Below are 17,238 nucleotides of genomic sequence, written 5' to 3' on the forward strand. Positions count from 1 at the left end.
GTCATATTCTAATATGACATAAAAGATTTTAAGGAACTTTCAAGGAAATATTCTCTAGCAGGAAGGAAATGTTCTCTAGCAGCAAGGAAATGTTCTCTAGCAGGAAGGACATGTTCTCTAGCAGGAAGGAAATGTTCTCTAGCAGGAAGGAAATGCTCTCGAGCAGGAAGGAAATGTTCTCTAACAGGAAGGAAATATTCTCTAGCAGCAAGGAAATGTTCTCTAGCAGGAAGGAAATGTTCTCTTGCAGGAAGGAAATATTCTCTAGCAGCAAGGAAATGTTCTCTAGCAGCAAGGAAATGTTCTCTAGCAGGAAGGAAATGCTCTCGAGCAGCAAGGACATGTTCTGTAGCAGGAAGGAAATGTTCTCTAGCAGGAAGGAAATATTCTCTAGCAGCAAGGAAATATTCTCTAGCAGGAAGGAAATGTTCTCTAGCAGGAAGGACATGTTCTCTAGCAGGAAGGAAATGTTCTGTAGCAGGAAGGACTTGTTCTCTAGCAGGAAGGAAATGTTCTCTATCAGCAAGGAAATGTTCTCTAGCAGGAAGGAAATGCTCTCGAGCAGCAAGGACATGTTCTGTAGCAGGAAGGAAATGTTCTCTAGCAGGAAGGAAATATTCTCTAGCAGCAAGGAAATATTCTCTAGCAGGAAGGAAATGTTCTCTAGCAGAAAGGACATGTTCTCTAGCAGGAAGGAAATGTTCTGTAGCAGGAAGGACTTGTTCTCTAGCAGGAAGGAAATGTTCTCTATCAGCAAGGAAATGTTCTCTAGCAGGAAGGAAATGTTCTCTAGCAGCAAGGAAATGCTCTCAAGCAGGAAGGAAATGTTCTCTAGCAGGAAGGAAATGTTCTCTAGCAGGAAGGAAATGTTCTCTAGCAGCAAGGAAATGCTCTCAAGCAGGAAGGAAATGTTCTCTAGCAGCAAGGAAATGTTCTCTAGCAGGAAGGAAATGTTCTCTAGCAGCAAGGAAATGTTCTGTAGCAGGAAGGAAATATTCTCTAGCAGCAAGGAAATGCTCTCAAGCAGGAAGGAAATGTTCTCTAGCAGCAAGGAAATGTTCTCTAGCAGGAAGGAAATGTTCTCTAGCAGCAAGGAAATATTCTCTAGCAGGAAGGAAATGTTCTCTAGCAGCAAGGAAATGTTCTCTAGCGTTCTCAAGGCTTAGCTTCATTAAAGGCTTCAGAGAACCAGTCATCTTCATCAGTGTCTGCCCGGGATCCAGAGTGGATCGGGCTGCAAGGGTTCCCAACTTCGGCCGCCACCCTACTCACAAAGCACCCAACCCTGGACATAGTATCCACCATGTCTCTCCGGACTGGAGGAATACGTTGCATTTGTAGCAGTGCATCCAGATTCGTTGTGTCAAACAGCCAAAATAGCCCATAACCACATCATCATGGCAAACCTCAATAAAAAATGAGACCAATATGACATTTAAAAATATGCTTCACAGATTTGTCATATTTATTTGGAAATAAATTATTACAACAATGCTATACTTGACACATTACAAAACAACTGAAGTTATTCAGCTATAAAGCAGAGTCACCGACTATCACAAAAAGTTCTTTGAAGTATTTCTGTTCTTGGTTACTGTGACATTAACAAGGCACATTATGGTGATATTGCATCCCTTCAACTATTTCATGTAATGTTATGACATTCCGTTGAGCATCTAACCCTGCAGAGAAACAGCTGACTGATGTTACAGCTTGATATTCATGTAGCGGAGCAAGGTTCTGAGGTACATTCTATTAAAATGACCATTCAGCAGTGTTCGAATGCAGGCATAAAATGGTCCTGATGGAAATTATTCTAGATGTATCGTTTTCATATTTAAAGCTTCATCGACAATATGACATTTACATAGGGCCGAGACATTTGATTCATTAAAGGACAGCTATTCAGCAAATCATTTGACATCTCACTTTGAACAGAACAAAGAAAGGGCAAATATTCCCGTTTTATCTGCCTCATGGGGCAGCGCCAGAATATCTTTGGTTTCTTGGACTGTTGGTTGTACAAAGTCATCAAGACCAGCGGTCCCCAACTTTTCCCCTTTTTCCTGCCACGGACCGGGGGGGGGGGGGTGTATACCGGTAATTAAATTTTGACTTTTGTTTCTTTTTATTAATTTTTGCGAGTTCACGGCTGTTTTTTTTAGCAACGTATCAAGAGGCGATTGTTGCGTTGGAGAAAATCCAGTCGTTTTTCAAACTATAACACCTTTTAGACGCTAATAATCGATACAATGGAAATTGTATTCATTAGGTGTTCTTTCTTTGCGGCCCGGTAACAAATGCCTCACGGACTGGTATCGGGCCGCGGCCCGGTGGTTGGGGACCCCTGATCAAGATGTCACCTGAGGGTAAGAAAATAGACCAAACCATTATCCTATTAAATAGGAACAAGAAGAAGAAAAAACAGTTGCCAGTTTCAGCTGACCAGAGCTGAAAGATCTACTTGTGGTTTAGCTTATATTATCAATAAATAATCAGCTGACAAATGGCTAAAAACATCTCCAAAACCACGAAACTGTATGACAGACTGGGTTTGAATGGCCTAGCCGGGGGTCGCAAATGAGCTCTGGCTATAAATCCTATATGCTGAGCATCTTTCCACAAACGTTACACGCGTTGTAATGACTATTGCTGTAATGCTGATGTATGGTTCCTGACAAATAAACATAATAAAAGAAGTGTGAACACAGATCTACTATCAACTCATTTTTACAGGTAATAATTTAAAGACATCACTTTATTGAGAACTATACAACTGAGGATGCTGCAGCATCCCAACTGAAATAGATAGGACATTTCAAAATAAAGTAGAATATGTGTACAAGTACAAAGACACAAGAATTACAAATATCACCTCAGTTCAAAGACTAGATGTATAAGAACAAGCAAAATAAAATAAATCACAGTAAGACATGATGAGATGTAAAGCATGTGTGAAATGTCCATTGGTTTCCGAGGCGATGTGAATAGACAATAGGTCCGTTACAAATAGTCCATGGGCCAGAGCAGATACCGGTACCACCTCAGGTGGCAAAGCCTTCTCGGTAGCAACCTGTTTGCTTGACCCAACCTGTGTGGTAGCCTAATTTCAGGACATGCTGAATCTGGCAATAAATTCTGAGCTTTCCAGTTCCATCTGCTCATGCATGTCTAGAATGACACCTGAATGGTCCGACGGAGCCCTGGAGACTTCAGTCATATCGATTGTACATTTGGTTTCAAAATACGACTAGCAGAAATAATTATTCTTGTATTTTTTTCGAGATTGCGGTCCAGTTCACCATCGCCGTCCAAATCTGAAATGTAAAGGAAAATACATCGAATTTTTACAAGACAAGAAATATTGACATAGAATTCCCATTTATTATAACTCCAAATGCATTTTATATTTGCAGAATTAATACTCTAAAATCTGAAGATGGATCCAATCCCAACTGAAGAACCAAAGGCGGCACGCCTGGATTGTATATTCACTTTCCTTCACAAGATAAAGACAACAAATTGGTATCTCCACAAGATTTATAAGACATTTGCTCCGTCAGCTGATGCGGTTTTGTCACTTGTCTTGCATGAGCGGCTAACAGTCAAAGGATTGATCGAGTGTTTGATGTCTACGGGGATAGATCCAACAGAGGTGCCACCAGTGGAACACAATGGGAGGATATTGCACGAGACTAGACCATAGCATCTGCCAATAGAGGAAATTCCTCAGCAATCCTGAAAACAAGACAAGTCTGATGAGGTTTCTGATGAGTGAGTGAAACATTCAGGATAAAAGTGCAAGAGAAGTCACTGTGTGCAACAGTTCTAGAGCTGATTTAATGAAGTTGATACAAAGATTGATTCAGTTTCTTGATCAGATGCATTAATATTTGATACAATCTGTTCAAGTAAAACGTTTTGCTCTCAGCTTTGGTGGTTTTTGTGTGACTAAGCTGCAGCTCTGAAACGGCTATCACATCAAGATATTTTCTAGGGATATAGTCCCTTTCAAAATATTTGACTAGAATTTTCCCCCTTTGGGTGGAACCGATAAGTGAAAAACCTGATCCGGTTTTTATTTTTGCAAATAGCATCTTTACAAATTGGGTTTGGGGGTCTCTGGAGATTTGGGTCAGATGAATAATTTCACGTTTGTTGTATTTTAAACTTGTTCCCATTGTCTTCAGCTTTTTGGTTGTGAAGCTCCAGAATTGTTCTCTGGATAAAGAAAGTTAACGTGTCTTTCCATCTAAATAATGAAATAAAACATTTGTCCCACTGGTCCCTCTTAGCTGGAGACCAACACGCTGATATTTCCCAACATAGACAATTGTAAACCTCATTAAGAGTTTCTCCAGCTTCTCAATACTTCATTCTCCAGGACTGTGTACCATTAATGCTACAAACACATGAATGTATAGATCAAGTTATTTCCAGGCGAAGAAAGCAAAGAAAAAACACACAGTCCCTTTAAACCTATTAACCATACATCATTTATTAAGCCTGGGATGTGCTGCTACATCTTTAACTCCTTAAAGGCAGAAGATCATAACTGTGTTATTACATTTGCGCAGCTGGTAATGCGTCCCAAGCCTGGCCTGAAGACATGACGGGCTCTTCCTCTCTTTGTAGCAAGATGATGAAACTTAGATTTTGGAAGCTCTCATACCTGGTCATGTCAGTGCAGATTGATCTCATGCTCCTCGGCATCGTTGCAATCATCAGCCGAGTCCTCTCTTTGGTCTCTGCCCTGCCACAGTAAAGGCAGCTCCAGCTCCGGGCTTTTACTGCCGAGCTGCCTTAAAGAGGGGCCTTTATCTGACGGAAAGGAAAAGGAGCATTTGTACTTCAAACTCTTTTGTATTTTTTACCTTTATTTAAGCAGGAAAATAACCTGTTGAGGTTAAGAACCTCTTTTTCAACGGGGTCCAGGCCAAGACAGGCAGCAGCAGTCACAAAACACACATTAAAAGGTTACACAGTTAAAACACGAGCAAATACAAATAGTAAAAATATGTAAATAGTAAACATATATGTTTAAAACGGACTATAAAAACAAGTGCATGCTGTGAAATCAGCCTCAAAAACTCTTAATTTAGATTTAAAAGTGCTCATTGGAATGAGATTAGTGAGTTTCCAGTCTTTCTGCACCCTGTTGCATGCAAAAGGAGCAGAGTGGACAAAAGCCTTTTTACCCAACTCAGTCCGGGCAAATGGGGCAGAGGACAACGAATGATCATGGGACCGAAGTGAGTAGGAGTCAGCAGGCATTTGTACTATTAAGGTACAGATGTAGGTCGGCAGGAGTTCTAGTATTGCCTTGTATGTGAGTATAACTCAGTGGTGTGTGGACGCTTTACAGTTAGGAATAAACCTGAGAGCTCAATGGTAAACAGTGTCAATAATAGGAAGACGTTGAGCAGATGCATTCGTGTACAAGAGATCTCCATAGTCCAACACAGACAAGGACGTTGCGTTTTGCATTGAAAGCAAAGCACACTTTGTCTCTGAAATAAAAACCTCGCTTTAGCCTCAGCTTCTCCACATGTGGCTTAGAAGAAAAGGAGCCATCAATCAAGACACCCAAGTGTTTAGACATATGAACCACCTCTATCTCATTGCCATCAAGAGTAGACACAGAGGGGATTCATTTGTGGCCAATTCCTTGAGTTTGAAAATAACATTAGCTTTGTCTTGTCTACATTGAGAACCAGGTCCAGGTGAAGAAATAAATGCTGGCCTGCAACAAAGGCTTTCTGCAGAGACTCAACTGCCTGAACAAGAGTCGCTCCGCAGCAGTAAATAACTGTGTCATCAGCATAAAAATGCAACATTATTGATATAAATAATGAATAAGAGTGGCCCTAACACAGAACCCTGTGGTACTCCCTTGCGGACAGTAGGAAAATCAGAACAGAGACCATCATATTTAATGCACTGAGTCCTATTACTGAGATAACTTGTAAACCAAGCAAAGTCCTGCGTGCTCTGAGAGTCCCGAATGAAGGAGTCCAAGTTTGAAAATGTCATGGTCAACAGTGTCAACCGCATCACTCTTTATTGACATGTCAATAAAGAGTGATGCAAAAATTGTGCATGAAAAATATTTGCACCTTCACAAATGATTGATTATTGAAGGAGGGAGCAGGAATACAAGTCACTTTCACAATGTTCTTGTAGTTTAAGCATCAGCTGCAAGTATATTATTTTATGTATTTGAAGGGTCAGGAGGGAATTAGGTATTTGATTGACTATTGACCTGCGAGAATTAATCCAAACTTAAACGTAACAAAAAACAAATATTTACTTTTGGAGTAATACGCCTTCAGTCCCACATGTAATGAAATACCACACAGACACACAGCGAATCCCAGCCAGTTAAGGAGGCTCAGTTTGTCCCCCATCAGAGATGAGGCCAAAAGCAGAATACACACCTCCTGTCAAAAATCAAGAAAGTGGAAATCATATGTTAAAGATCAGAGGCTGTGCAAGAAATGTGCACTAACGTTCACAGATAAAATTCCAGGGAAACACAATAAGCTCCACAGCCATGGCTTCTCTGGTTTTTCTTCGATTGATTGGCTGAGTGACACAGAGTTAAAGATACCTTAAATATCCCAGATATGGACAAAGTGAGGCTAGAGGTCCGGGACACCAGCAGGAACTCTGAGAACCCTAAACCGAAGGCCAGCGCTCCACCGACACTCAGCGTGAAGAGAGAATACAGCAGAGGAGAGAGCTCCGTCACCCGGAACAGCTTCTCTGAGGTGCTGAGGCTGAGCCCTGGAAACAGAGAGAAGACCGAGTCCTCAGGGTGCAGGTAGCCCTCCTGCAGTCAAAGACGGAGGCCCTGTGGGCTGTTCTTTCAAGGTCCCATATTCTACCCATTCTCCACAAGTTAACGCAGTTCCCAGATATTGTACGAAATATTTGTGCCAGTCTTTGGTTAAAATAGCAAACAGGACAGCGTCCCTCGTTTCTGTCTCAAACAGATGCTGCAGGACAGCGTCCCTCGTTTCTGTCTCAAACAGATGCTGCAGGACAGCGTCCCTCATTTCTGTCTCAAACAGATGCTGCAGGACAGCGTCCCGCATTTCTGTCTCAAACAGATGCTGCAGGACAGCGTCCCTCATTTCTGTCTCAAACAGATGCTGCAGGACAGCGTCCCTCTTTTCTGTCTCAAACAGATGCTGCAGGACAGCGTCCCTCATTTCTGTCTCAAACAGATGCTGCAGGACAGCGTCCCTCATTTCTGTCTCAAACAGATGCTGCAGGACAGCGTCCCTCTTTTCTGTCTCAAACAGGTGCTGCAGGACAGCGTCCCTCATTTCTGTCTCAAACAGATGCTGCAGGACAGCGTCCCTCATTTCTGTCTCAAACAGATGCTGCAGGACAGCGTCCCTCTTTTCTGTCTCAAACAGATGCTGCAGGACAGCGTCCCTCATTTCTGTCTCAAACAGGTGCTGCAGGACAGCGTCCCTCATTTCTGTCTCAAACAGATGCTGCAGGACAGCGTCCCTCATTTCTGTCTCAAACAGATGCTGCAGGACAGCGTCCCTCATTTCTGTCTCAAACAGATGCTGCAGGACAGCGTCCCGCATTTCTGTCTCAAACAGATGCTGCAGGACAGCGTCCCTCATTTCTGTCTCAAAGAGCTCCGTCAGAAACGCTCTAAACCCAGAAGGTACGGTCATAGCGAGCACGTGTGCTACCATGGTAACAGTGAGGAGACATTTATAGCACACAAACATTTTTGCCAATTTTTGCCAGAACATTACCACCAAAAATAAACTTGATCTACTCTGTTCTTCTTCTTCGACTCATGCAGGAGACAGAGGGATGATGAATATATTTATTAGCTAGAATGTTAGAGCAGTACAAGTACAGCCAAACAATAGTATGTAATACAGTACAAGTACAGCCAAACACTGTCTAAGAGGAGCAAAGAAGCCCTTGCGGTCTTGTTTCCGTTGAAAGTCCTTCGTACATAAATCATCCAGTTTATTGATGTGCTATCAGAACCAATCGTCCCTAGTTTATTCAATAGGATTGAATGGTTAACGGGGTCAAAGGCCTTCTGCAGGTCCAGCATGACCATGCCGCAGTATCTGCCCGAGTCTACTTCACGCTTAATGTAGTCGGTCAGATATATGAGGCATGTGTCAGTGGAGTGGGATGTTCTGAAGCCCGATTGGAATTCAAAGAGCAGGCTATGCTCGGCGAGGTAGCGGTTGATTTGCTCCTGGATTATTCTCTCCATGACCTTTGACATGGAACAAAGGATGGAAACAGGGCGGTAGTTGCCAGGTTCTAATTTGTTTCCTTTTTTATGCAGAGGGATAACCCGCGCCGTCTTGAATTCCTGTGGGACGTGGCACTGATTGATGGATACATTTATAAGATCGGTTACTATGGGAGCATAAATTTAGTTACTATGGGAGGGATGAAGTGAAGCTAGCAGGCAACGCACTGCACTGTTTAATCCAACAACATGTTTCTGGTTTCATTCTTGCTGACATTTGTGCAGATTCCAATCCCGCTGCACGGAAACAAACGGTCCTTGTTATGAGGGTAACCAACGGTGTCCGATTACGCCTACCTTCATTGTACAGGAAGAGGGGAAAGAGCCCAATGATCATTATAGGTTGGAGGTGGTACATGGCGTCTATCGGGTTCTGAAGACCTAGGAGGAAAGGAGAGGAAAGGAAAGGAAAGGAAAGGAAAGGAAAGGATTCAATTCAATTGTATTTTTATCGTGACAGATCAAAACAGGGAAAGACTACAGAGGAGAGAGAGAGATTACTGACATATATTTATAACATGAATAACCAGATAAAGGGGGAGGAGCTCAGTGTGTCATGATGTTAAGCCACCAGTGCTGGTCTATGACAGCATATTGATTATATTGATTACTGTATCGATTAACTATAAGCTTTGTTAAAAAGGAAAGTCTTTAGTCTACTCTTGAACATAGAGATGGTGTCTGTCTCAGGAACCAATCAGGGAGCCGATTCCACAATAAAGGAGCTTGATAACTGGAAGCTCCGCCCCCCTGTTTGCTCTTGGAAATTTTTGGAACCACGAGCAGGCCAGCATTTTGGGACCGCAGGGTCCTAGTGGGGCGATACGGGATAATCATCTCTGTAAGGGAAGGAGGGGCCTGGCCGGTGAGGGCTTTAAAAGTGAGTAGAAGGATTTTATATTCAATCCGTTTTCTCTCAGTCTGGTTCCTGTTAGAACACGAGCTGCTGCGTTCTGGATGGTAGAAGATTCATCATGAACACGTACAAACTGAAATCTATCAGATAAATATGATCTAAACCAGTTTAATGCAGATCCTCTAACACCAACAGATTGTTCCAGCCTCTGTAACAGAATCTGATGATCTATTGTGTCAAAGGCTGCACTGAGATCTAATAAAATAAGCAGAGACAAGTCCATTATCAGACGCTATTAAAGGTCATTGGTGACTTTAACTAATGCTGTCTCTGTGCTATGATGAGCTCTGAAACACGACTGGAAAACCTCAAATAACTGATTGTCTTGTAAGAATTCACACAGCTGACTGGAAACTGCTTTCTCTAGAAGCTTTGACAGGAATGGAAGGTTTGAAATTGGCCGATAGTTAGCCGAGACATCAGGATCCAATGTTGGTTTTTTGAGAAGCGGTTTAATGACTGCTGTTTTAAAAGACTTGGTACATAGCCTGTGAGTAGGGATAGATTAATTATATTTAGCAAAGCAATACTGATTGAGGGGAAGACTTCTTTAAGTAGCTTAGTTGGGACCGGGTCTAAGAGACAAGTGCACGGTTTAGATGAGGCAATAGCTGCACTCATTTGCTGCAAGTTAATGGGGGTGAAACTATCCAAGTAACCATCAAGAGTAACAGTCGTATCTCTACTTCCATCGCTCAGGGAGGGGTCAATGCCACACGAAGGCAGACGCTGATGAATGACGTCCCTCATAGATTCGATTTTGTAAGATCACAATGAAGCTTTAACATGCACACTGAATGTGCACATGGGATGAATGCTGCCTTCCTCACACATTTGAAAGTTGGAAAATCCAAACTCTTGCAGAAATTCGGTGTCCTGATTTACCCAACTTGAAGGTGTCCTCTATTTTGACTGGAGACAGTAATATTACAAACAGAATGTAATTAAACGTAGTTTACTATTACTATTATGAAACATGATATGTTTGCATTCTCAATATATTTGGGAATCTGACATCTATAAAAATGTAAATGAGCCAAGTCATCTACTGACGTTTTGCTGAGCATGACATGCTACCGACATGGTCGAACATCGTCCACGTTGTTTTGTGTTTTGATCACGTGATCAAAGGGTTAATAATATAATGTAGCTCCTATTTGACCCTTCGCTTAAATGTACAGTGGAATCTCAGTTCTTGAACGACCATATCGAGTTCCAAATGCCTCCGAAGTCGAACAGAATTGCGGAGTGAACACACGAGTGGAGCAGAAGCGAATCGAAAACTCTCGAACGAAGGCGGAGTCGACCGAGTCGCCCTGCCGTAGGAGAACGACTGTGGCAATGTTTTGCTTTGTGTTTGTGTTGTTTCTCTTCGTCTCTTTAGGAGTCGTGGATCCAAAGAAAGGCTACTGAAGAAAAGAGGGAGAGAGCAACTGTGGAGTATCCCAAACACTTTCCAGTTTACGTTCTGCCTGTCCACAGAGGTTTGGACCAAACGCAAGTCGTTGAGTTTCTCAAGCACGCCTGTAGCTCCGGGCTGATGCGTGTCGCGTTCACCTCGGCTCCGTCCCATACCTGGGCATGCATGTCTACCTGTTTAGACTGCAGGAAGTGATTCAGGCTTTCGTCACCATGACATATCTTTGACACTCGGCGTAAAGTGAGTCCTTTAAAGTAGGGCGCCGGTCCGATTGTACACAGATATGCGCGTCTGCATTCGACACAAGCGAATCTCGTTGCTATTTGGCTATCGGGAAACACAGCTTGGAAAATCTGGCTTTTGTCTTCACATGATTTGTATGAAAAGTGAGCAGCAGCATCCCCAACTTCCATGCAGCACACTTACCATTTACTTGGGGTACGAGTGGGTGCCGGACGGGGGGATAAGGTGTGGGAGTGCGCCGTTGCACTCCTACACCTTTCCCGTCCTACCCCACCTGCCTGTTGTGAGTGGATTTGATCTGCACCTTGCGACGCACGTCACGCGTGACCTGATGAGAGCGGCGGCTGATCTGATCAATGTGCGTTACTTTTCAATCCAAAATATTTATTGAACCATTTTCAATATAAACGTCATAGGCAGTAATTAATGTCATCATTAAGTGAGGAAAAAAATCCTTTACTTTTCCAAAACGTTTGGGGTGAATTTATGTTTCCAAAACAATAAAGTTCATCCGCTGCTCCATCAGGTTAAAGGCAGGAGGATTATCGAGTGAAATCTCTGCACACGGACTATTCTCAAAATGCTACAGCTCACCGTCATCTTTCTATTTCGGTGTTTCGGTGATTCAGGGTCTCTAAAACGTTCCAAAGCAAACCGACTGTGACAAAACTAACCCAGCTCTGCCTTCTGCATGAGGACCTGCGTGAGGGTCCAGCGGATGCCCCCAATGAAGGATGCCAGAAGCACCATGATGAAGCCCTCCAGGTTGAACTGGGTTGACTCAAACGTAAACATAAACAGACCACAGGAGATCAGCAGAACCACCAGGATCAGGAAAGGGTTCTGGTCCAGGAGAAGAAGAGACAAAACAAAGAAGTGAGAGAACGCGACAACAAAACACATTCTCGAACGTTGTTACGGCCCCCTCTGTGGCTGCTTTTTAACGCCGGCTGTCGGAGCTTTCGTCCGAATGGCTTCAGTGGGGGGGGGCGTGCACAATAAAATCTCGGGTGTGGCAGTCCAGGCGGCTGATTTTGAAGCGACTGGGTCTCCGGCGTTGGCGTCGGTGCGTTCAGGTACTCGGGTTAGGGCTGCTAACCCTAACCCTAACCCTAACCCTAACCCTAACCCTAACCCTAACCCGAACCCTAACCCTAACCCTAACCCCAACCCTAACCCTAACCCGAACCCTAACCCTAACCCATGTGTTATTTATTGATGCAGAAACGATTCATTGGGATTGCCGCCTTTGAGCGAGATATTTTGGGTGTTAATCTTGAAAGATATCGTGTAAAGAACTTTGAACTGAACTCGCCGCCCTGGTTTTTGTTGATTCTGGCAGCACCCGTCGGCCCCGTCTCCTTAGTTCATTTATTTGTTTCTACTGACTGCATTCATGAATAACTTTTTACCGATCCAGCATATCTAGTTCACGTGCATTCCCTTTTATCCCCCACGAGCCTAAAAGTAGGCTAACGAGAGTTTTGATGAGAACGTCGCTGGTGTGGTTCTCGCTGAAGGCACGGCTGACCGTCCAGCTGCTGGTTTACATCAGGCCCTGAAACGGGGAACGGAAGGGGAACAGCGGCTGTTCCATTCCTTCTCAAGGGGTACGCGAGGCGAGGTCCTCTTCCACCAGCCAGAAAGCAACTGGTACTTTATGGGCACAGGTTTAGGCAATAAGAAGAAGATGAGATGATGATTCTGAGGCCATCCGAGTTCTGAATGAACGCTGTTTTAGGATAGTTCCGTCTGTGTCCTGAGGACAGATGTTGGTTCTGGAGGACCTGATTTAATTAGGCTACAGCTGTGAGAGCTCAGCTTCACTCAGCTCTACCAGATGTGACTGGCCCACCTCCGAGAAGATGTGGCCCAGAATGGCTGAAGGATCTCAGACAGAACATTGACGTCTGAGGAAATTCCCCCAGTTCTGTCTCCTTGCAGCTGCGGGGCAGCTTTTCCCACTATGAGCATGGATAAAGGCAGATGTTGCTCCAGGCTCTGCTACACCCGAGCATGAGAATGAGAACCAGACCAAACCGGACCTGTTCCAGGATCAGCACCTCCTCTTGTCAACAGACAGCCTGTTTGCTCAGCAGTTTATTCTCTGAGACAACATGTTTAACAAAGCAAGACGAGTTTCTGTCATGTCCATGTCCAAAACCGATGAACGGGACACTTACCGGCTCCTCCAGTTTCAAGAAGAGCGAGAAAAACAGGATGAAGAGCACGGATGACGATTTGGTCATGGTATACCTTTTGAATGAGACAAAATATAACAGAATGGAACACTCAAATAAGTGCAAAGCGGAATTTGTGCTCGTGTCCTTTTTAAAAAGCTACGAACTTACAAACTAATGGTGATGAAGAGGAAGCTCCAGTTGGACAGCCCGACATCCAGGGCTGTTGCTAAGGCTGGGAAAGGAGAAACAATTAGGAAGATAAACACATTCCTGTACCGCTAAATTGGAAAATAATCCAGTTTAGATGAGGAGGTAAACGGTGAAATGTCAAGTTTGGTTCTTTAGAATGGTTTACAGTTAACCGAATAACAGGAAGAAAAGGTTCATCTAAAAACGAGTGGAAAGACGTCTTCGTCTGGAGCCTGACAGCATGAAGGCAGCAACATTAGCGTGTTAGCTCCACGCACCATGCTGCCTTAGAAAGCGCTCCAGACTAGCCATTAGCAGGGTGGCGAGCAGATACTGGCTGCACTGATGCTACAGGTGATGCCATCCAATAGGAAAACCTATTTAACCATATATGAAGCAGATCAAAGCATCCCCGCAGCCAGTGAGCATCTTTGAACCCTTAGCATCCTTCCTACACGGAACGTTTCCATTTCAACACAGTGTTAAATTCTCACCTGTGGGAGACACTTTACGGAGGTAATCCTTCCAGCCCAGAACGATTCGGGGTTTCCCTGTCCAGCAACGCATCGTCCACCGCGTCAGAGCGGACAGGCAGAAGATGATGCTGAGGTGGACCAGCGTCATGAACAGGGGGTAGTGGAAGCCCTGGAGAGGAGCAGATCGTCACTGAGGATGACCCCCCTCGACCCAAACACTGGCCTGTCTGCCCTGCGGATCACAGCCAGCCGACTCGAGGTGCATACACCCCGGAAGCGTCGCCACGCGAAGGACAAACAACCACTAACGTAAACAAATTGGTGGAACCAATTCCCCTAAATTGCATTATTTGGGAGGCGGAATGAAGCAGTAGAACCCGACAAAAGCCACGCAGACACAGGGAAATCAGGTGGGACTCGAACCCGGCACCTTCTTGCTGTGAGGCTCCTCACAAATCGCCCCACTCTACCAACTGTGGGTTGATGGTTCGAATCCCAGCTCTGACTGTCTACGTCCCACTGGAGGGTGAAGCGTGACGCGCTTTGGGCACGGCTCAGGTGCAGAACGCGCCACAGTGAGCATAACAGTGTAATAATTACCCTGAAGCCCCATTTACTCACTTTCATCAGCCATTTGTTATAGAAGGTGATGCCGATGGAGAAGACGTAGTAGAAGAGAATTAATCCAACAGTGCGGAGCGCCCGGCAGGTGAACTGGACCGGACACGCCATGGAGGAGGAGCCGGACGCTACAGAGGAACACTCGCCTCCAAAACGGGCCTGCAGAGGGGAAGCGGAGGAGCCAGGCTAGCTGATTAGCTTAGTGCTAGCAATCAACCAGGTTAGCCATGGCCCGACGTTAAACACAGCTACACAACGTTAGCCATGGCCCGACGTTAAACACAGCTACACAACGTTAGCCATGGCCCGATGTTAAACACAGCTACACAACGTTAGCCATGGCCCAATGTTAAACACAGCTACACAACAAACCACAAACTTATTAACTGTTATTTTAGCACTAATGAGAAGACAGCATCGGCTGTAACAAGGCAAAACGTAAATCACCGACATTAGCCGTCGATGATTTACGTAATAAGGACTTTCAACGGAAACAAGACCGCAAGGGCTTTAGAAATGCTCCTCTAGACAGGATGTTTGCTGTACTTGTACTGTAATACATGCTACTGTGTGACTGTACTTGTACTGTAATACATGCTACTGTTTGACTGTACTTGTACTGTAATACATGCTACTGTGTGACTGTACTTGTACTGTAATACATGCTACTGTTTGACTGTACTTGTACTGTAATACATGCTACTGTGTGACTGTACTTGTACTGTAATACATGCTACTGTGTGACTGTACTTGTACTGTAATACATGCTACTGTGTGACTGTACTTGTACTGTAATACATGCTACTGTGTGACTGTACTTGTATTGTAATACATGCTACTGTGTGACTGTACTTGTACTGTAATACATGCTACTGTTAGACTGTACTTGTACTGTAATACATGCTACTGTGTGAGTGTACTTGTATTGTAATACATGCTACTGTGTGACTGTACTTGTACTGTAATACATGCTACTGTTTGACTGTACTTGTACTGTAATACATGCTACTGTGTGACTGTACTTGTACTGTAATACATGCTACTGTTTGACTGTACTTGTACTGTAATACATGCTACTGTGTGACTGTACTTGTACTGTAATACATGCTACTGTTTGACTGTACTTGTACTGTAATACATGCTACTGTGTGACTGTACTTGTACTGTAATACATGCTACTGTGTGACTGTACTTGTACTGTAATACATGCTACTGTGTGACTACTTGTACTGTAATACATGCTACTGTGTGACTGTACTTGTACTGTAATACATGCTACTGTTTGACTGTACTTGTACTGTAATACATGCTACTGTGTGACTGTACTTGTACTGTAATACATGCTACTGTGTGACTGTACTTGTACTGTAATACATGCTACTGTGTGAGTGTACTTGTACTCTAACATTCTATCTAATAAATATATTCATCATCATCAGCTGGGCTGGAAGCTAAATGGCTAATGGCTGCACCTCCGGTACAAATGGCGGAGTCCTCTTACCATATGCATTCATTCACTGCTCAGAATCCTCGGCTCCCAAGCTAATGCTAGTTAATGCTAATGCTAGTTCTAAAAACATCCGCTTCACTGCAGAATCCAACGACTTCCTGAACATCTCGTTCAGAATCCAGCCCGGACTCACGTCAGGCAAGCGGCCGAGTGACGCCATTCCCCGTCGGCCGAGCCGTTCAGTCAGTACTCCGGGTGTAATCGCATAGCCAAGTAGCTACGTCATCGATGTGCCGAACCAATCAAAACCAGAGTTGGGCGGGTCACAGTGGTAAGATGTAGTTGAATGGGAGCAACGCCAGGGGGCGGTAGCTTCAAAAAGCAAGCTGCCTTATTACGAAACTACTTCCGCAGCCAAGGGGACGGGAAGCAGGAAACAGGAAGCAGCAAACAGCGGAGGGCCGCCGCTACTTCGTAGCTAGCTACGGTAACCAATCCCAGCATTACGGCCGTTCTGACGTCGCGTTAACTGCAGTGACGTTCGCCTCAGCCCGACTCTTTCTCCAGCGGAATGGCGGACGAGGAGGATGAGACCGGCTTCGACGAGGAGGCGGAGGAGGGGGCCGCCGGAGGAGACGTGTGCCACGGCAGGAGGAAGAGGCTCTTCTCGAAGGAGCTCCGGTGTATGATGTACGGCTTCGGAGATGACCAGAATCCCTACACAGAATCCGTGGACATCCTGGAGGACCTGGTGATCGAGTTCATCACGGAGATGACCCACAAGGCGATGTCCATCGGGCGGCAGGGCCGCGTCCAAGTGGAGGACATCGTCTTCCTCATCCGGAAGGACCCCAGGAAGTTTGCCCGAGTCAAAGACCTTCTGACCATGAATGAAGAGCTGAAGAGAGCCAGGAAAGCCTTCGACGAAGCCAATTACGGCTCCTAACGTGGCCTGGATCAATTGTTCGGCGTTAATGATTACTATTGACTTGCTATTGAGAGCTCCTATCCGGAGTCGGTGTTGAGGATGAACATGTTTTAAACCCTTAATCCCTGATGCTGTCTTTGGGCTGTCCATCAGACTCATGAGCAGAAAACGCTGCCTGACTATGAAGCGGCGTGGCCGGAGCTCCCAGCTTCAGCGGATCTCTAAATGCTTGTAAAAGAGCTTCACATTAAAGTTGTCATTGATTCTGGGAAAGTGTCGTGTGTTGCTTCAAACGGATCCGTAATGGGCCCGTTTGATCTAAAGTAAGGCTGCGGAGGCTCTTTGTGGGGTCCAGAGTCCCAAAACGACTGAGACGTGTTGGAGCAGCGTTCCTGTTCGGTTCCTAGAACCAGTATTCAGAACCGCTGCTGGAGGAGCAAAGCGTTTAGCCTGCACACTGTTGGGTTGTTTAGTTTTTACAATGAACATTGTTACAAACTATGTTTC

General features: G+C 44.7%; 2 protein-coding genes across 2 annotated transcripts; one reads left to right on the top strand and one right to left on the bottom strand.

The window, feature by feature from the left end:
• Positions 1 to 2,783: 2,783 nt before the first annotated feature.
• On the bottom strand, positions 2,784 to 14,464 carry slc35c2 (solute carrier family 35 member C2). The gene is made up of 10 exons (XM_068751447.1): positions 14,354 to 14,464; positions 13,751 to 13,901; positions 13,236 to 13,299; positions 13,068 to 13,140; positions 11,559 to 11,727; positions 8,603 to 8,686; positions 6,611 to 6,786; positions 6,311 to 6,440; positions 4,673 to 4,821; positions 2,784 to 3,317 (listed from the first exon to the last, which is right to left on the bottom strand). The coding sequence occupies exons 1-9, from the start codon at positions 14,462 to 14,464 to the stop codon at positions 4,682 to 4,684; spliced, it is 1,098 nt and encodes a 365-aa protein (XP_068607548.1). The 3' UTR covers positions 2,784 to 3,317; positions 4,673 to 4,681.
• A 1,751-nt stretch (positions 14,465 to 16,215) lies between these two features.
• taf13 (TATA-box binding protein associated factor 13) lies at positions 16,216 to 16,995 on the top strand. The gene is made up of 2 exons (XM_068749976.1): positions 16,216 to 16,290; positions 16,371 to 16,995. The coding sequence occupies exon 2, from the start codon at positions 16,375 to 16,377 to the stop codon at positions 16,747 to 16,749; it is 375 nt and encodes a 124-aa protein (XP_068606077.1). The 5' UTR covers positions 16,216 to 16,290; positions 16,371 to 16,374; the 3' UTR covers positions 16,750 to 16,995.
• The last annotated feature ends 243 nt before the right edge of the window (positions 16,996 to 17,238 follow it).

Source organism: Brachionichthys hirsutus, chromosome 2, assembly GCF_040956055.1.
Source record: "Brachionichthys hirsutus isolate HB-005 chromosome 2, CSIRO-AGI_Bhir_v1, whole genome shotgun sequence".
Taxonomy (NCBI): Eukaryota; Metazoa; Chordata; class Actinopteri; order Lophiiformes; family Brachionichthyidae; genus Brachionichthys; species Brachionichthys hirsutus.

Coding starts and splice junctions, on each gene's coding strand:
- slc35c2 (XM_068751447.1), bottom strand. CDS start 14,464: ATGGCGTGTCCGGTCCAGTTCACCTGCCGGGCGCTCCGCACTGTTGGA. Junction 8,687..11,558: donor CATGCAGAAGGCAGAGCTGG/GTTAGTTTTGTC, acceptor CTTTCCTCCTAG/GTCTTCAGAACCCGATAGAC. Junction 4,822..6,310: donor GAAGGCGTATTACTCCAAAA/GTAAATATTTGT, acceptor CCTTTCCGTCAG/ATAAAGGCCCCTCTTTAAGG.
- taf13 (XM_068749976.1), top strand. CDS start 16,375: ATGGCGGACGAGGAGGATGAGACCGGCTTCGACGAGGAGGCGGAGGAG.